Source organism: Zootoca vivipara, chromosome 2 (genome assembly GCF_963506605.1).
Source record: "Zootoca vivipara chromosome 2, rZooViv1.1, whole genome shotgun sequence".
In the NCBI taxonomy this organism is placed as follows: domain Eukaryota; kingdom Metazoa; phylum Chordata; class Lepidosauria; order Squamata; family Lacertidae; genus Zootoca; species Zootoca vivipara.
In genome coordinates, this window is record NC_083277.1 from 20,243,068 (window position 1) to 20,263,133 (window position 20,066).

The 20,066-nt window shown below is 48.9% G+C and overlaps 1 protein-coding gene across 2 annotated transcripts in view; it reads left to right on the top strand.

Moving 5' to 3' along the window:
* Window positions 1-2,321: 2,321 nt before the first annotated feature.
* LOC118080881 (laminin subunit beta-2) overlaps window positions 2,322-20,066 on the top strand; it is a 60,297-nt gene continuing 42,552 nt past the window's right edge. For both annotated transcript variants that reach the window (XM_060271261.1, XM_035106866.2), the window contains exons 1-7: window positions 2,322-2,605; window positions 11,626-11,795; window positions 13,062-13,197; window positions 14,856-14,929; window positions 17,190-17,378; window positions 18,146-18,209; window positions 19,748-19,950. In XM_060271261.1, the coding sequence (XP_060127244.1) occupies window positions 2,578-2,605; window positions 11,626-11,795; window positions 13,062-13,197; window positions 14,856-14,929; window positions 17,190-17,378; window positions 18,146-18,209; window positions 19,748-19,950 (864 nt within the window). In that variant the 5' untranslated portion in view covers window positions 2,322-2,577. The remainder of the gene's footprint in view (window positions 2,606-11,625; window positions 11,796-13,061; window positions 13,198-14,855; window positions 14,930-17,189; window positions 17,379-18,145; window positions 18,210-19,747; window positions 19,951-20,066) is intronic.

The following is a 20,066-nucleotide window of genomic DNA, read 5'->3' on the forward strand; positions in this document are numbered from 1 at the left end:
ATTTACCTTCCCGCTGGAGCGGTCCCTATTTATCTACTTGCACTTTGATGTGCTTTTGAACTGCTAGGTGGGCAGGAGCTGGGACCAAGCAACGGGAGCTCACCCCGTTGCAGGGATTCGAACCGCCGACCTTCTGATCAGCAAGCCCTAGACTCTGTGGTTTAACCCACAGCGCCACCTGGGTCCCATACAAACCATATTGTTTACAGTGGAAATATTTCACAAGAACCTATCTCAGTGCAACTGCACTATCACTTTTTAGTGATCGTTCCTAAAGAGAGCCTCACTTTTAAGTTACGTCTCAAAACAATGGCAAGTCAGACTCACGCAAAGACCAACATCTCAAAACAAACGGGAATGCCATATTTTCCAGCTCTTGAAAACCAGATGATGCTTGTTGCCTGATGTTGAGGCTATCATCATGTCTCTTGCTATCTCCTGAGAGCAGGCAAATTTTTTCCTCATGACTGTTTTAAGAAATGACTCCTACGGTCATTGCAATTACTTCTCCCTCCCTGCAAGAAAATAACACTCTGTTCCGAAGACTAGTTGGCCTGAAACTACAGAACCAAAAGAGAGCCAGACTCCATTAATCAGTCACAGAAAACCCAAGGCCTGCTCTGTTGTGCATGTTTGTGTGAACAGGTTCCCTCAGAGATTAAAAAGATATCAAGCTAATAATAATAATAATAATAATAATATGATGATGATGATGATGATGATGTTGATGATGACAAAAATAGAAAGAAAAACACCAAAAAATAGTGGACATAATATGACTATTTTTTTTATTTTACAAATGCTTTCCTAGTCTTTTCCTGTGGAAATGTACTAATTATTGTGGGGGAATCTAGCTTTCAGGCAATGTCACATTTGACCTTAATTATGGCACTCTTGTCTCATAGCTGAATGGTGATCATTCTTTACCTGCTTTATGAAAATTGTAACTTTTTAATATGAAAAAAGCTATAGCTGTCGTTTTAAAAAAGTATTTCACCAGCTCACATCTCTTTGCTTAAATATACAACTACGAGCCGAGGGTTTGTGTCACATTCTGATCCGATGTGTATAAAAATCATGCTGTGAAACTTATCAAATGCCAAAAAATTTTTACCCAGTGTCTAAATCTGGGGCCTCTTTTGAGCTTGAGACCCGGGCCAAATGCCTCCCCACTCCACTAATGGGCCCTAACATTAGAAAGAGTGAATTGGATGCCTCCTCAGGTAGCAGCTGCTTGGGGTTGGGCAGTGGCAACTGGTGACAACTGAATATTTTGATTGGAAGGTGGAGTATAAACCTTCAAAAAGAAAAACCCAAAGAATAAATGTGACATAGCAGAGCCTTTAGGATTCAGCTACAAATAGCCCAACTCTGTGCCATGTGCCTAGCCTTAAAGAAGACAGGCTATTTTTGTGTGTCACTTTTTTAAAGGTTCATTTTGTGTGAATAAAATAAGGCTATGAAATAGCCCATTCTGAATATCTCTGGGCTGAGGCAACAACTGTATACACAGTTATGTAAATGAGGAATGCCACTATGACTGTGTATACACCATACAATGAGTGCACACACACACAAATCCTAAGAGTTCACCCCACATAGAGCTACAATTCCCAACGCCCTTAACAAACTACAGTTCCCAGGATTCCATGCAGGGACGGGCTTTAGATATATAGTGTATATGGTGTATGGTGTCTGCCTCTCAGCACAGCCTTGTTATGCGGATAATAAAACAGTTTGGCTGGATCCCTTCTCAAAGCTCAGCAGATCTACTGAAATATACCGTAAGCTGCCAGTTGAAAAATACACTGAAATGGGACTAATCTACGGATATTTGGCTTTATAATACATACATATATAATTATGTTGTGCAAGATAATAAATATAATAAAGCCAAATACCCGTAAGATTTGCCACATTTGAGAGGGTTTTCCAAGCAAAGTGAGGTTTGCTATACAGTATAGCGAGGACAGGATCCTCCTAAACAAATAAATCCATGCATGTTAAGGCTTTAGTTTTGTTTAATTTGCTGCAAGACCTGGCACTGAACCTCAGCTAAAAATGCGCACACACACACACCTCCCAAATAAACATCGGTCACCTCATTTATTTTTATTTTCAAAAGAGAGAAAAGTTCACCTCTTCTGAACGTGCGTGTGGGTCTGGCTGCTGGCTTTACGCAGCAGCACCAGATCCCGGCGGAATCCGCCCCGCGCTTTCCCTCTGGCCTTTTCGCTGCTAACTTTTTCCAACTAAGTTTAGCTTTTGGATCAAGCCGAGGAACGGCGCGAGGCGACTTCTTCTTCTTCTTTCTTTATTTTCCTAAGGGGTGGGGGACGGGGGCGAGGAGGGTTTTCTTGGGACGGAGGCGCCGGGGCTCGGGTTAGGAAAGGCGCAGAGGCATCCAGCGGGGAGGAGGCGGAGGCGGGAACGGCCTGCGTTTGGAAAGGGGTCCTCCCCATCCGGAGCGACCCACAGGCCGCCCACGCCGCCAGGGTCCTCTTCGCCATCCCTTTGGCTTTGCCTCCAGGTCAGCAGAAGTAGAGCCTCCCGGTGCGCGCCATCCACCGAGCTGCGATGAGGCTGTGGGGTTTGCTGCTCGCAGGTGAGTCTCCGCCAAGGATCGGGGTCGGCGCAGCACCTGCCTGTCAAAATCCTGGCAGGATGGCCAGGAAGGAGGGAGGGAGGCAGAGAATAGGGAGCCTCGTGCTGAAAGCAGGGAGAACTTCACTTTTGAAATTGTTTTGTGTGTGTGTCTACTAGGATAGTGACTTTTAAAACTATTTTTAAAATCGAGGAGGGCTTGTGGGCTTCTTAAATATTGCATCTCAAGACCACTGCCTCCGTGCCACCCTTGCCCTTCCCTCAGGGTGGGGGTGGGGGTGAGGGCTTCTTAACAGCCCAAACCAGAGAAATCTCCTTTTCTTCTCACACAAACACCTTGATGGTTGTCCTCAGTGTGGCTGCTCATCCTGGTGGGGCACTGCCAGGCTTCTGCTTGGCCTGATGTGGCTCTGGAGGGGTGAATGCCCTGTTTGAGGGTTGGGGGCACCTCTATGAGACTCCCCAAAGGACAGGCTTCAAGATGGTATAAATAGCATCTTTGCAGGGTGTATATTCTAAACTCCTACTTTCTACTTGGGGCATACGGTGGTCTAGATTATATTGGCTAAAGTGGGTGTGTGTGTGCGCTGATGTTGGGGTCCTATCTGCCCCATTCTGGAATGCCTCACTGCTTGAGGGTTGCCAGCAATTGCTGCAGATGCTCAGCGGGTGCCGTGTCCCCCCAGCAACAAGATGCTATGGTGGAGAAAGCGGCACCTGTTGATTTGCCACTTACCAGCCCTACCTCCCCTTCTCTCAGACAAGCGGCCCAATCCTATGCACGTCTGCATGGAATAAACTTTCAGAGGTTGCGGAGGAACCCCCTGTGAGCAGCAGCTGCGTAGGATTGCACCTTAGATGTGTCTCATACGGAGGCTATAAGGATGTGGGTGATGCCTGGATGGTCCGTCTGCTGCCAGTGGACACCTGTTTTTCCCTCGTTCACAAGATCACACTGACATACTCTTGTGTTAAGGAATCGGAAGTCAGTGCCTTCCATTTGCACACTCGACAATCGCTTATGCAGGTTGAAACCTCCACTTTGCCGACAGATGTTGTTGTTGTTGTTTAGTCGTTTAGTCGTGTCCGACTCTTCGTGACCCCATGGACCAGAGCACGCCAGGCACTCCTGTCTTCCACTGCCTCCTGCAGTTTGGTCAAACTCATGTTCGTAGCTTCGAGAACACTGTCCAACCATCTCGTCCTCTGTCGTCCCCTTCTCCTAGTGCCCTCCATCTTTCCCAACATCAAGGTCTTTTCCAAGGATTCTTCTCTTCTCATGAGGTGGCCAAAGTATTGGAGCCTCAGCTTCACGATCTGTCCTTCCAGTGAGCACTCAGGGCTGATTTCCTTAAGAATGAATAGGTTTGATCTTGCCAACAGATATGTAATGGGAAAGAACCCATCCCAATTCTGGGTGTGCAACCACAAGCATTCATTTGAACGACACCGAGGAGTCGCTAATCCGCGTCAAGTGTTCCTGAGTGGTACTCTGAGAGCTGATGTAACAAGTTAAACATTTGTAGAGGAAAGAGCCTAGGCTTTGGCTGAAACCAACCATATGGGTTCGTGGCAGTAAGCAAAGACAAAATTAGAAGGAGAGTAAAAATAGGTGTTTGTGTGTGTGAGAGTGAATAATGTCTGTGTGTGTGTGCATGGAAGAGAGGCATCTCTATATTTGGCTTTGGCGAAGTGTTTCAGCCTCTGAGAAGTCGCTGCGTCTCCGTTCCCCTTGGTTCTTGAACTGGGGTTTATCAGCAGTAGGCTGGTGATTTAATTCTGGGCTAAGTGGTTTGGGATAATTATTATTGCCCCCCCCCCCAGAACAGCTTTCACCAGCCTGGTGCCCTCTGGATGTTTTGGATGGCAGTGCTGGCGGGGGGGGGGTCATAGGGCCGACGTCAAAAATATCTGGAGGTCGAAAGCAGCCCTCGATTCATTCTTACCATCACTAACTCCTGTTTCACTTGGCAGTAGCTGTGCATTGAAAGAATAGCAGGGAGGGAAACCCACCTTTGGGTCTGAGATGTTAAGGCAGGGGTCCCCAAACTAAGGCCTGGGGGCCGAATGCAGCCCAATCGCCTTCTCAATCCGGCCCGCGGACGGTCCGGGAATCAGCATGTTTTTACATGAGTAGAATGTGTCCTTTTATTTAAAATGCATCTCTGGGTTATAGTGGAGCCTGCCTGGTGTTTTTACATGAGTAGAGTGTGTCCTTATATTTAAAATACATCTCTGGGTTATTTGTGGGGCATAGGAATTCATTCATATATTTTTTTCAAAATATAGTCCGCCCCCCCCCCACAAGGTCTGAGGGACAGTGGACCGGCCACCCTGCTGAAAAAGTTTGCTGACCCCTGTGTTAAGGGGTAGTTGTAGATCAGGCATCCCCAAACTTCGGCCCTCCAGATGTTTTGGACTGCAATTCCCATCATCCCCGACCACTGTTCTGTTAGCTAGGGATCATGGGAGTTGTAGGCCAAAACATCTGGAGGGCCGCAGTTTGGGGGGTGCCTGTTGTAGATGTTCATTCTCAGGGCTACTTTGATGCTTGGCACACTGCAGTCGCCTCATCACTTTAGCAAGTAGGATGGCTAAAGACTATATATAAACGATGGCTTCTTCCTGCCCTTTCAGGGCTCGCGTAATGAGTTGGGTTGGGACCCTAAACCGTGCTTGCAAAGTTTGTTCAACTTAAAACAGTGCGATAGTCTATATGTGGGGTAAGGAATTTCAAACATGCATCTTCGGGGGCAGCTTTTCACCCACCCCACCTGCTTCGTTTTGTCTCTCCATGCCCCTTTCCTGCCTCCAGAGTAGGGTGGGTGCCTGGTCTGCATACCCCCCACCCTCCATTCCCACCCGACCTTGGGCTGGGGGAAGCTGCACACCCAGCCCCACCAGCTGGAGTCTTTGTCCCTGGCTCCCTTTGAAGCTCTGGCTCCAGGGGATTTGAGGCTCAGAGAGCTGGCATGGAGCCTGGGAGCAGCCTTGCAATGTGAGAAGGTTTGGATGTCGGTGGGGGGGGGGGCGCTAACAGGAAGGACCCACACTTGCCCCACCTCAGCAGCTGTAGAAGGAGTTCCCAAGTGCTGCAGTGTTGGGAATGTGCTGGCAAAGGAAGGAATGGTCCTTGAAGTTTTCTTCAGCTGCAGGGCCACCATCTCCCCACCCCACCCCACCCGCCCCATGTTTCCCTTGCCAGTTTGCAGTGAAGTGGAGGGGCAGGTTTGTGTGTAAAGACCGCTTGGCATCCAGAGGGACCCAAACTTATCCGAGCTACGATCGCAGCTTGGTGCTGTGCCACCGCCTCCCTCGTTTTAGCAGTGCGAGTTCTTATAAAGCCATCGTTTCACGGCTTTCGGCCCCCAGCCCCCACGTTCCTTGGCGCGGGGCCAAGCTGGCCGGACAACAGAGCCAATCCCTGCCATGGTTATTTTTGGCAGGGCTGTGGCTTCCGCTCCCAGGCCCCATGCAGTTGCTGAAGGCAGAGGAGGCGACCAGAGGCATTTTTCATGGGCCCCCCAGCCCCACCCTTGAAGGGTGAGCAGCAGAAACAGGTGGAAGCGTCTGGTGGCGGATGTCTGCAGGGTGGAAGCCCGGCTGCATGTGAAAGGAGATGCCAGGGAACCTCCGTCTCCAGCACTGCAGTTATCTATCTGCACTGGGCTGGGATTGTTGCACTGTCAAGTCCTGGGTGTGTGGCTGGATCAAAATGGCAAAACAGACCCATCGTACTGGGGGCGCCCCTTTAATCTGAATAGGGTTGGGCAACCTTCATTGCCAGTGTGGTGTAGTGGTTAAGAGCGGTGGACTCGTAATCTGGTGAATCGGGTTCGCTTCCCTGCTCCTCCACATGCTGGGTGACCTTGGGCTAGTCACACTTCTCTGAAGTCTCTCAGCCCCACTCACCTTACAGAGTGTTTGTTGTGGGGAGAGGAAGGGAAAGGAGAATGTTAGCCGCTTTGAGACTCCTTCGGGTAGTGATAAAGCAGGATATCAAATCCAAATGCTTCTTCTTTATGGTGAACTGACTAAATAGGTTGCTGCTATTCCTGTTTTCTCAAGGAGGAATGGAGCAACAGAGAGAGCAGGATCATAGCTGCCAAGTTTTCCCTTTTCTCGCGAGGAAGCCTATTCAGCATAAGGGAATTTCCCTTAAAAAAAGGGAGAACTTGGCAGCTATGAGCAGGATCCGAACCCAGACTTTAACAACTGTGGGTGATTACTGAAATATGTAATGTAGTGATTTCATGCTCTTTATTGCAGCTTGTAGAACAGAAGTTGAATTCCCCCCCCCCCAAAAAAACTTCAGGCTTTATATACATTATTTACACAATGGGTCCCATCTGATTAGCTGGTTCTGCTTCCCTCCTGGAGCCTGATTGGGCTGCTACGGCAGGCCAATCAGTTGTTGCATTCTAGGATCCTACCTGCCCATTGTTCAAGGATCCGAGCTTAGTACATAACAATTACCATTTTGTTTCATGGATTCTTCCCCTTCCTATGAATGGTTCTATGGGGCTCCGGTGGTCTGCCATCCAAGGCAGCGATTTGGTCCACATATCTGCAGCATCACCAATTAAGTGGTACTTCTAGCACAGTCCCTGGAGGGTCGGATCCCAGTGGCCTTCCCCTCCCCTCCTATGATTAAAAGCACTTTGGTAACTGAAGAACCGGCATTCGCCTGTCTCCCAAATCCCATATACAGGTATATCCACCTAGCCTTTTATTCAGGGCTAAACAAATGGCTCAGCCACACTTCCATAGGTGTGCCAGGCTTTCTAGGTTTCTGGGTCCGTGTCTGAGTAGTATCTAATTTTCGCCCTGGGAAAGCCTGCATTTTACTTGCTGAATTGGAGCAAACAGCAACCATTTGCTCCGATTCAGCAGTAAAATGTGCCTAGAGAGCATGGAGTAAATGTTAAGTGTGGATGAGCCCTAAGTGTGGCGCGAGAACTCTGCAAATAGGAATAGCTTTCAAAAGATTTAATAGTAGCCATCTGGACTGGGTGGCTTCAACAGGAATAATGGAAGTTGGTAGAGCCCATTTGCCCCATAGGGCAAAATATACAGGTACCGGTCTGCTTAAATGAATTTCACATCAAGAGGGGCAGCAATGCAAAAAAAAAAGCCGCTATACAGTGGTACCTTGGTTCTCAAACTTAATCCATTCCAGAAGTCCGTTCCAAAACCAAAGCGTTCCAAAACCAAGGCGCGCTTTCCCATCGAAAGTAATGCAAAATGGATTGATCTGTTCCAGACTTTTAAAAACAACCCCTAGAACAGCAATTTAACATGAATTTTACTATGGTATCTAACGAGACCATTGATCCATAAAATGATAGCAATAAACAATGTACTCCATTCACACAATCAATCCATCAGTAGTTGAACTGGGTTCCACACAGTCACAAAAACAAAACAAAAAGAGCCGCAGAAACAAAAACACAAAATGAATAGCAAAAACAGGCAGACCTCAGTGTAACACTGAAAACGGAAGGGTGGCACTCAAATTGGAAGCATAGCACTGAAAACGGAGCATGTTCGGCTTCCAAAAAAAGTTAACAAACCGGAACATTGACTTGTGGGTTTGCAGTGTTTGGGTATTTAGTTGTTTGAATCCCAAGTCATTTGAGAACCAAGGCACCACTGTAATTCAGGATGTTTATAGACTGCTGCTGTTTTGGGGTGGAATTCAATCACATATCGGCAATTTCAGGTTGCACCATTATGTTTGACTGGGAGGTCTTCTTGTGAAACAAACCCAACTTTCCCAAAGGCTCAGATTTTTGTGATAAGGAAAGTGGCTGGGGGAAGTGTGGGACGACACTTGCTTGGCATTGTCTGACCTGCCCATGAACAAATCAGAACGAATGCTCAATAAGTAGAAGGAGCGTCTGAACCCCCATCGTTCTGCCCGGACACTGAGGTCCAGCGCCGAGGGCCTTCTGACAGTTCCCTCATTGCAAGAAGCCAAGTTGCAGGGAACCAGGCAGAGGGCCTTCTTGGTGGTGGCGCCTGTCCTGTGGAACGCCCTCCCATCAGATGTCAAAGAGAAAAACAACTACCAGACTTTTAGAAGACATCTGAAGGCAGCCCTGTTCAGGGAAGCTTTTAATGTTTAATAGATTATTGTATTTTAATATTCTGTTGGAAGCCGCCCAGAGTGCGGTTTTTATTATTATTATTATTTTAGTATTATTTCTTTCTAATCTCCCTGCAAACAGATCAAGATGACTGCCCAGTAAACAGGTCATCTGGAAGCAACCTTGGTGTGTTGACTCATAAACCAAAGAACAAAAATAATATTTTGGTGCCAAAGAAACCTAGATTCTCTGTTCAAAACAAGTGACGCTGAGAGGCAAGAGTATAACAGGGTTGGTTAAATCTGAACGAATGCTCAAGCTTTGCAGCGGGCTAAAGAGTGCAAGTTGTCCCTTTCCCCTCTCTGAATGTAAAGGTTTGTTTTGGGGTGGAAAAGTAAATAGTGATGGTCGGGGTAAGCGGCGGTGTCTGTGAACGGGTGTGCATGAAGGGGCTTGGCTGGAGGCCAAGTGAAACGAGCAAGAGCCCTGGAATGCACAAGAGTTTGGTGCATTTGCCAATCACCGCCTTTATATTGTCAAGAAAAAGAAAATAAGGCGGTCAAGGCAGCAGATCAAATGGGAACACCCATAAACTGCCCTTAACAGGAAAACCTTTATTGTAAAAAAAAAAAAATCACCTCAAATGGAGTAAATCGGATATAGTTTTGCATAAACTGTATCCTCAGGAATCTGGAGGGGGGGATCCAATTCTTAATCAGAGTGCCTTGATGACATTGTTTCATTAAATTTGGGCATTGTTGTTGTTGTTTAGTCGTTCTGTCGTGTCCGACTCTTCGTGACCCCATGGACCAGAGCACGCCAGGCACTCCTGTCTTCCACTGCCTCCCGCAGTTTGGTCAGACTCATGTTGGTGCCTTCGAGAACGCTGTCCAACCATCTCATCCTCTGTCATCCCCTTCTCCTTGTGTCCTCAATCTTTCCCAACATCAGAGTCTTTTCCAGGGAGTATTCTCTTCTCATGAGGTGGCCAAAGTATTGGAGCCTCAGCTTCACGATCTGTCCTTCCAGTGAGCACTCAGGGCTGATTTCCTTCAGAATGGATAGGTTTTATCTTCTTGCAGTCCATGGGACTCTCAAGAGTCTCCTCCAGCACCCTAATTCAAAAGCATCAATTCTTCGGCGATCAGCCTTCTTTATGGTCCAGCTCTCACTTCCATACATCACTACTGGGAAAACCATAGCTTTAACTATACGGACCTTTGTAGGCAAGATGATGTCTCTGCTTTTTAAGATGCTGTCTAGGTTTGGCATTGCTTTTCTCCCAGGAAGCAGGCGTCTTTTAATTTCGTGACTGCTGTCACCATCTGCAGTGATCATGGAGCCCAAGAAAGTAAAATCTCTCACTGCCTCCATTTCTTCCCCTTCTATTTGCCAGGAGGTGATGGGACCAGTGGCCATGATCTTGGTGTTTTTTTTGATGTTGAGCTTCAGACCATATTTTGCACTCTCCTCTTTCACCCAATTTGGGCATTATCCAGCCAAATTAAGCACTTGGGAACGCTCCTGATTTCAGTGTCAGTGCTGTGGGCTTATTTCTGAGTAAACATGCATAAGACTGGGCTGTAAATCTCTCTCCCTGAAATTAGTGGGACTTTAAAAGTGCTCGCCAGTGAGTGGACTGTGCCCTTTGATTCCAATCCGCCTGCTTGCTTTCAAAGATATCTCATGATAGCTCAAACCTTGGTTGTTGTTTTTAAATGGGCGAAAGCTGGGATTGTCAATAATTATATGTCCTCTCCTTATTGGCGCCATCTTTCTCTCTGTTATGACCTCAGATGCAGAAGTTATATCTTTCTAATATTTGGAAGTCCTATCATAATCCTCTGGACTGTGGAGTTTCCTTGTCTTGCCTTTCTGTGGATGCTAAATCTTCCGCCACCCAGCCACTGACAGCAGTCTAGCTAGTGGGTCTGATTTGCACTTGAACTCCAGTTAATGCATAAGTACCATGCCTCTACCATGCCAAGTTGAAGGAACTCTTCCAGAGGACTTTTTAAAATTCAGTATTCATCTGGATTTGCTCGCACAAACTTTACACTATGGTTGGACTATGCCTGGTTTTAATTGAGCATTCATTCTGATTTGTTTACAAGGGACGTGGGTGGCGCTGTGGCCTCTTGGGCTTGCCGATCAGAAGGTTGGCGGTTCGAATCCCCGCGACGGGGCGAGCTCTCGTTGCTTGGTCCCAGCTCCTGTCAACCTAGCAGTTTGAAAGCACGTCAAAGTGCAAGCAGATAATTAGGTACCGCTCCGGCAGGAAGGTAAATGGCGTTTCCATGCGCTGCTCTGGTTTCGCCAGAAGTGGCTTTGTCATGCTGGCCACATGACCCGGAAAACCTGTCTGCGGACAAATGCCGGCTCCCTCGGCCTCTAAAGTGAGATGAGCACCGCAACCCCAGAGTTGTCTGCGACTGGACTTAACTGTCAGGGGTCCTTTACCTTTACCTTTATATCACAAGTGACATTTGCCCAGAGATCGCCAACGTGGTGCTCTGCAGATGTTGCCGGACTCCAACTCCCATTAGCCCCAGCTATCATGATCAGTGGTCAGGGATCATAGGACCTGTAGTCTGTATGTCCCTGTTGGCTTATGGGCTGTTTGCATGCCTTTAGTCATCCCACACTTTCTGAGACAGTTCCCTTCCACTTTCCAAACTGCAAAAAGTCAGGTTTGTTTATTTTGTTTAAAGGGGTGGGTTTGTTGTACCAGGACGGTGGAGTTTTGGCATGCACTGGGATCCCCCCTGGCAGTCTGGAACCAGTCAAAGACTCCTCATATCTATTGCAATTAAGCATTTAAAAGTGTAATTGCACCCGTCACCCATAAGATGAGCCCAACCTGGTGGACCCAGCCTCAGTTTCCCTTGTTCTGTACTCTCTGTTCTTCTCTCTACCTTCTCTGTCTCCACAGTGCTGGGGGCAGCTCTGTGCCAAGAGCCTGAGCCCCCCCACGGCTGTTCCCAAGGCAGCTGCTACCCAAACACAGGAGACCTGCTGGTCGGACGGGCCGACCGCCTCTTCGCCACCTCCACCTGCGGCCTGCGCCGTCCCCAGCCCTACTGCATTGTCAGCCATTTGCAGGTGAGTATTGCAGAGCAAAGGGACGCGGGTGGCGCTGTGGTCTAAACCACAGAGCCTAGGGCTTGCCGATCAGAAGGTCGGCGGTTCAAATCCCCGCGACGGGGTGAGCTCGGTCCCTGCTCCTGCCAACCTAGCAGTTCAAAAGCACGTCAAAGTGCAAGTAGATAAATAGGTACCACTCTGGCGGGGAGGTTTCCGTGCACTGCTCTGGTTCGCCAGAAGAAGCAGCTTTGTCATGCTGGCCACATGACCCAGAAGCTGTATGCCGGCTCCCATCGGCCAAAAAAGCGAGATGAGCGCCACAACCCCAGAGTCGTTCGCGACTGGACCCCTAACAGTCAGGGGTCCCTTTACCTTTATTGCAAAGCAAAGGTCGGAGTGAGCAAATTGCCTGGTGCTCAGAGGACCTCTAACTCCGAGCCCGAGAGACTCGATAAGGGAAAAGCGAATGCTAGAAAACTGAGCGCCCACCAAACTGGCAACTGATGCTTACTTCAGCACTGGTAACAGGACAGCATCCTCTGCTCCACCTGGAAGCAGCAGGTTAGCTTAGGGAGCGTAGGCCAGGTCTGTTTCTTGCTAGCCTTGGGAGAACTGCGAATAGGAAGACCCCAATTCAACCTTGGGCTGGTCACACCCTCTCTCAGCCTAACTCAGGAGGCAGAGGTAACTAACCATGCATGCCACTCTTGAGTTCCTCAGAGAAAAGGCTGGATTGTTTTTTAAAAAAAGTAAATAAATAACTAAAACAAATAACAACCAACTTTCTTAAGAGGGTAGGTCCAACCCAATGGACTTAAATGACAAGAAAGGGAGTTTTAACTGCACATTAGGAAGACGCTACTGACAGCGCGAGCTGTTGGATAGTGGAACAAGACTAACTTGGGAACTGCCGGACTCTCCTTCCTTAAGAGTGTGGACGGCTCTTGAATCAGGTATGCTAAAACAGCAGATCTCCTTCTGCTGTTGGACTAGATTGCTTTTGAGGTCCCTTCCTGCTCTTTGATTCTATGGAAGTTTGCATGTGCACACAAACACACAGATCGTTGGCATCGTGTATCACTAGCTTCTGAGATTTCACCCGGCTCTGCTCACATGTGCTCAAAGCTTTTCCTTGCAACCATAATGGCTAAAGGAGAGAGAGAGAGAGAGAGATGAAAGTTGAGTTTCTTTGGATGCTGTTTTCTGTGCCAAACTCCTCTTTCGCCTGAAGAGTGTGATCATGTGGCACATGCACAGCACCACATATGGATGTCTCTTTTGCAGGACGAGAAAAAGTGCTTCGTGTGCGACTCACGCCGGCCCTATCAGGCCTTGTCCAATCCTAACAGCCACCGCATTGAGAACGTGATCACTGCCTTTGCACTCAAACGCAAGAAGTCCTGGTGGCAGTCGGAGAATGGTAAGGAGTGGGGGTTTCATCTCTGCGAGGTTGCCACATGATTCGATTTTTACAAAGCGTGTGTTTACTTGCATACGTGTATATATATTTTTGCTTACTTGTATAGCAGGTTCTTTCAGCTACTTTAATAAACCTTTTCGACCTGAGCCATGAGGGCTAAAAACTTGGGCTTGGGTCCAAAGGTTCTCTTCCTCCACCAGAAAGCGTCTTCCTCTGTCGGAAGAAGAGCACCTTTGAGTCCGACGTTGTTTTTTCAGAAATGAGAAAAAATTGATCCTTGACATCACGCACTGGACTCCGCCATGTTGGAAACAGAAGTCCACAATTTGGGCTGTGAGGATGTTTCCTCCTCCCCGCTCTACATTTGCACCGTTTCTCATCAAAGTCTGCACACCCCACCCTATATGGTACATGTGTGTCATGCCAGGGACATTAAATGCCATGTTACACCAGGCAATCCTTCTTTGGAGGGACGTGAGTGTGTGTGTGTGTGTGTGTCCTTTCCTGCTCTAGGGGTTGTGTGTTGCCCTGTGACAAGCCTTGTCGCCTCACAGCTGGGTGAACTCGCTGTGCCCCGGTTACGTGAGCCTGCAGAGAGTGCTCTTTGTCTGGGACATGGCACGGCCGAGAGAGTGTCCCCAGAGCCCTGTTTCTTTCCTTTCTCTCCTACGCAGAGGAAATGCTGAATCATACCCAGCAGAGTCCCTTCTTTCCTGGACCTGGGCCAGGCGGGGGCGGCAGGCAACAGAGGGGCCTGCTACTTGCAAACTCGGTGCTGCTGGCAGTTGTGGGAGCCTTGGCTCTATCTAGCAGCCGGACCGTTTCCGTCCTGGGTCATTAGCATGGCGCTATGGACCCCCTTCCTAAAATCCGGTACCACCTGCACGAGGATTTTCTGCATTAATCTAGAACAGTCTTCAGCAACCTGGTTCTCTCCAGACGTTGTTGGACTGCAACCACCAGCAGCCCCAAACCAGCAATATATACTGTATATTCCTGCGTATAAGACTTTAACCCAGGAAAATCTTCTCAAAAGTGGGTAATTAAAACGGAGGTTCCCAGAGCTGAGTGCTATTGGATTGGCGAGGCCTGAAGCTGCCACATACTTACACTAGGCCTAACAGGGTGTTGGCTAGACTTCTTGGGTTTCCCCCGTTTTCCTGCATGAGGCAAGCTTGCTCCTTAGAAATGCACCTGCCACATACTACATAGCGAGGTCAGCAGTGGTGAGCAAACTTGTGCCCCGTCGGCTGAGAAACAAGCCCCTGAGAAGCATCTGAGAAACTCCTGAGCACAGTTTGAAAGCTGCTTCCTCGTGGAATGGAGTTTTGCTGGGGCCTCTAGCCCCGACCCCTCTCCTTATGTGTCTGTCTCTCCATTTTATTTTATTTTACAAAATTTTATTAGTTTTTCCAATTATTTTTAACAATCTCTATCACATGTAATTAACTATAAAAAAGACAGATACAAGATTCCCTGGGACCTTGGACTTCCATCCACCCTTACATGGTTTCCATATTTAACATTTCTTGCTGCACATTTTATAACCTCCATTCCACTTAACGTTCATCTCCTAAGTCTCTTGTTATCTTACAAGTGTCATTTAACTCCCGTTAAAGAGCTCAGCTGTTTACAGTGGTCTGTGTCTGTCTCTCCAGGTGTGGAGCAGGTGAGCATCCGCTTGGACCTGGAGGCCGAGTTCCACTTCACTCACCTCATCATGACATTCAAGGTACATCCCAGTTGGGAAGGGGTGGGCTTCTTCTCCAGTGGAGGGATCCACACTTCCTCAAGGACATCAGAAGAACCTTGTTGGCTCGGACCAAACGACCGTCAAGTCCAGAATTGCGTTCTTGCAGAGATTCTGACGAAAAGCCCACAAGCGGGATGTGAGAGCAAGAACGCCCTCTTGCCCGTGATCCTCAGCAACCGTAATAGTGCCTCTGATCATGGAGGTAATGTTGCGTAGAAGCCATAACCTGTTGGGTTAAACCCACAGCCTGTGCCAGGGCCTGTTGTGAGTAGGCACCTGGTCTTGGTCCGGGAATTGCAATGGCGTCAAGCAGGCTTCCGATACGCTGCTCTGCTTCGCCTCTCTGCTTCTTCCTGGCTTCAGCAGAGTATCTTTCAGCTGCATGGCAGTAAATCTCTCAGAGACGGCTTCTTCTAATCTAAGAAGCTTTATTATACAGCAGGGAGACAATAACTCAAGCCTGGAGAAAGCGACACATGTCAAATCTCCAAACGAAAGTAAAAAAACAGTTCACATACATCCGTACATGAACACACCCCAGTGATAGGGCGTCATTTTCCTGAGCTACTAACGCTGTAAGCTCTGGGTCTCCTCACAGGTATTGCAGCCATCATAACGGGTCAGCATCCTGAACATTAGCCACCATCCCCCGCAAAGCACGAGATCCTCGGGGAGCACGAGTGACCACCTGTTTCTGTGCTTCTCTGCCATCCTGTTCATTTCCTAACGGGGGGAGGAGCCATATAGCTCAGCGGTGGAGCACATCCTTTGCAAGGAAGCAGATGTCATCGTGGGGCTACACCACTCGCCCAATCTCTGTCTGGCTGAGTCTCCGCAGCACACGGGGATGGAGGGGGGGACGGGGACGAGCACAGCAAGGTTGCCTTGGTGCAAACGCCCTAGCAGGAGCTAGCTAGATTGTGTTTGCACCACACCAACCTTGCCGCCGACACATCCCTCCTGGTCTGCTGCAACAACTTAGCCAGGCAGAGGTCAGGTGAGCAGCAAACCCCCCACTATGCTGCTGGGCTTGTAGGCAGAAGGTCTCAGGTTCAATTCCCAGGTGAAAGGATCAGGTAGGAGGAGGTGGGAAAGGTCTCTGCCTGAGACCTGTAAGAGCTAGTGGTAGTCAGAGTGAGCATCAGTGGGCTAGGTGGAACGCTGCTCTGACTCTATATATTTTTATGTTCACATCAGAGAACATCTGCTGCCCTTGTTAGGTTCAGGCCAGATAGGACATTAGTCATGCGGTTTGTCCTTGCACGGGCAATTAAAAAGAAACGTATGACTTGCTGGGTCCGTTTGCAGCTGTGGTGTGGGAAGAAGGGTCTTTAACCTTTTCCCCTTGCCACAGTCCCAGTTGGAATTCCAGCCCCCACCAGCACCACATGCCTGCTGTTCGCAATGGAAAGAGAAGCTGCGGAGGAACGGGGGCGGATTTTTATGTTCGATTATATCCTGATGCCCCCAAACGGGGGGAGAAAATCAGAGGACGTTGTTGTGAAACTTTTTTGTCCCCCTGCGGGAATCAGCCGTGTTTAAATTAAACGAGGGGATGATTAAACCGGCATTTCCAAGAACATGCTCATAAACGCTTTGCTGTGTAACAAGTGATTTGTAGGGCGGCTCGCTCTTTTAATTTCAACTTCGCATGCAGCTGCGACTTCGTTTTGCCCGTGATTATTGCTCTCGTTTGTCCTCGCTTAAAAGATACAGGGCGGTAGCCAACCACTGCGTCCTGTTGGCGTGAGGATGAATGCTTGTGCAATGGGGTCCCCGCTCCTGCCTGCGCCCTCCCCAAATCTGCACCAGGTCGTTGGGAACCCTTCCCTATGCTATTGGAACCCACCCAATCCCATGGATGGATTCCTTGGAGTTTTTTCAGCAGAGAAGGGATGGCCATCTGCCATCGATGCTTTAGCTGAGATCCCTGCATTGCATTGCAGGGGGTCGGACTAGATGACTCCGGGGTCCCTTTCAACTTTCTATGGTTCTATGAGCCCCAGCCAGCAAGGCCATTGGTCAGAGATGATGGGAGATCTAGTCCAACCCATAGCATTGGAGGAGTTCCCAACCTTGGTCTAGGGGGCCATGTGTGCTCATCACATGGCAACTGGTGCATCAAGTGATGACCACGTATGAACGGGTTGCGTCATAGCTCTATCCTATTCCACCCCGACTTACTAGGTGATAGTTCTGGACGCATGCAAGGATCCCCATTTTCCTCTATGCCTTGCAGACCTTCCGGCCAGCAGCCATGTTGGTGGAGCGTTCGGCAGATTTTGGCCGCACCTGGCAGGTGTACCGCTACTTTGCCTACGACTGCGCTGCCTCCTTCCCCTCCGCCTCCCGGGGACCATTGCGGCGTGTGGACGATGTTGTCTGTGAGTCACGCTACTCGGACATTGAGCCCTCTACCGAGGGGGAGGTAGGTGAAAAAAGCAGGGCGTCTGGAGCAGTAGGATTACCTGTGGGGATGTCAGGGATGGGCTTGATGATGAGGAGTGGTGGGAGGTAGCAGTCCGGGAACCCCCAAGCTGAAGCCTCAGAGGAGGAAGGCTCAGAGCCCAGGAACTGGTGGTGGAACACCGAGGAGAGGTAAGGGGGAGAGAGGAATTGTTGGATGCTAAAGAAGCAACAGGCTTTAGTGAGCAACAGGAGCCTGTGACAGGGAGCAGCTCAGACACAGAGGCTGAAGCAGAGGAGGGGAGGGCAAGCCGCTGGTGGAAAATCCCAGGAATCTGCCTCTCCTGCTGCAACAAGCTCCTCTCCCTCGTTTTCTCCAAGGACACACAGGGTGATGCATAGGGTGGAACAGAGATTACAGGTGCCCTGTAGTTTGAGGCTGCTTGGGCAACATCCAGCAGAAAAGGAGACCGCCAATCCTGGACACTGCTCTATGGAGGCAAAACCTGTCTGGATGTGTTGCTGAGCAGTATGCCATTTTCTTGAATAAAAAAATAAACTACTGTACATTGCCAAACTTTGCATCTTGTGTGCTGACCTGCACCTGACCCAGCTCTGATGGGAGATGTTAGGGGGTTTGGGGTGGAGAGATGGGTTCAGCACCAAAAACACCATGTATGTTAGGACTGCCTCCTCCTTGTTGTAGAGGCCCAGGCCAAGGGCTGCAGGATGATGCTCTCATAAACTGGCTGTTGCCCCTTGCCTCTTTGCTGTTCTTCCTTGCTCCAGGTAATCTACAGAGTGCTGGATCCAGCTATCCACATCCGCGACCCCTACAGCCCCAAAATCCAGAGTGAGTCTCTCTCTGTGGTGTAGTGCCAGTGTGGTGTAGTGGTTAAGAGCGGTAGACTAGTAATCTGGGGAACTGGGTTCGCGTCTCCGCTCCTCCACATGGGTGACCTTGGGCTAGTCACACTTCTCTGAAGTCTCTCAGCCCCACTCACCTCACAGAGTGTTTGTTGTGGGGGAGGAAGGGAAAGGAGAATGTTAGCCGCTTTGAGACTCCTTCGGGTAGTGATAAAGCGGGATATCAAATCCAAACTCCTCCTGCTCCCCCTCCTCCTCCTCTCCTCCTCCTCCTCCTCCTCCTCCTCCTCCTCTTCTTCTTCTTCTTCTTCTTCTTCTTCTTCTTCTTCTTCTTCTTCTTCTTCTTCTTCTTCTTCTTCTTCTGTAAGAGGTGGTCCTGAGTGAGTCTCTCTGCAGGAGGGAGCCAGAGGAGGGAGGAGCTGGCTTAGGGCAGGGAGAGGCTGGGCATACCGTGTATTTGCCCCCCCCCCCCAGGAGGAGTTGGATTCCCGGTGGACAAACGAGATTCTGACCTCCGAATGAGAGTAGAATCTTGGAAGGTTTCTGCTGCACCAAATATTTTCATCTTAATATGACTATAAATAAAAAGGTAAAGGGACCCCTGACTCTGGGGTTGTGCGCTCATCTCGCATTATTGGCCAAGGGAGCCGGCATATAGCTTCCAGGTCAATAAATAAATGATATATATATTACGGAGGCAGAACCCAGGCCCCAAAATTGCAGCAGTAATGTGTCACAACATTGTTTGGGCAAACCAAGCAAGAAACTTGTGATCGACTGCCGTAAAAACGGCACTACATGTGCACCCTGGGCTATTTGGTCCATTCCAGGAGCTCCCCTGCCATGAGCATACCAATGACCCTCCTTATAAACCCAGAGGTGTTTATAAACCGAGGTTCCACTGTATTGTGTTTGTCCTGCTGTGTATAATGTGTGTAGGTTTAATATATATTTTGCATGGTACGGTATGGGATGTTTTATATTATATATATATATATATATATATATATATATATATATATATATAGTATTTGTGAAGAATAAGCAATAAAGAATCAAACTATAAATAAAATAAAATACCCAGCAAAGATTCCCAGTCCCTAAGCAAGAGAAACATATACACAAATACCGTAGTTAACAGTTCCCTGGGATCCTAGTGTGGACGGCAGCTGGCCCTGCCTTTAATTCTATTTGGGGGCTGGTTAAATTTGGCCCTAGACAGATTTCTGCTTGGGCTGCTGCTACATTTAGCTGTGGTCTCTGATCTGTGTCTGTCTCTCTCTTTTTCTCTTTCTGTGTGTGGCTGGGAATCTGTTCCCGCTCCCCTCTCCCCTTGTCGTGGTGCGCATATTTCTGACCGGTCCTGGCCGATAGCTTGCAGGGGGCTTGCAACTCTTGATATTTATAGCGCACCAAGTAGCCCAACTTTTGAACCCCCAGCCGCAGCCGGCAAAGCTGTTTCCCAGTGAGGATGCTTCTCTCTCTGCCTGCCTCCTCACCCACTTCAACCTCTCTGCCCGCCAGATCTCCTGAAGGTCACCAACTTGCGGGTGAACTTGACCAAACTACACACGCTGGGAGATGACCTGCTGGATTCGCGGCGGGAGATCAAGGAGAAGTACTACTACGCCGTGTACGAGATGGTGCTGCGTGGGAACTGCTTCTGCTACGGGCACGCCTCGGAGTGTGCCCCCCTCGCCCGTAGCCCTGCTGACGTGGGGGGCATGGTAAGGCGCTATAAACACTCATGGCGCACACCGCACTTGATTAGGTGTGCCGACTCCCCCCTCCCCCCAACTTACTTGTTTGGTTTATTTATCGCCCTCCATCAAAAGATCTCGGG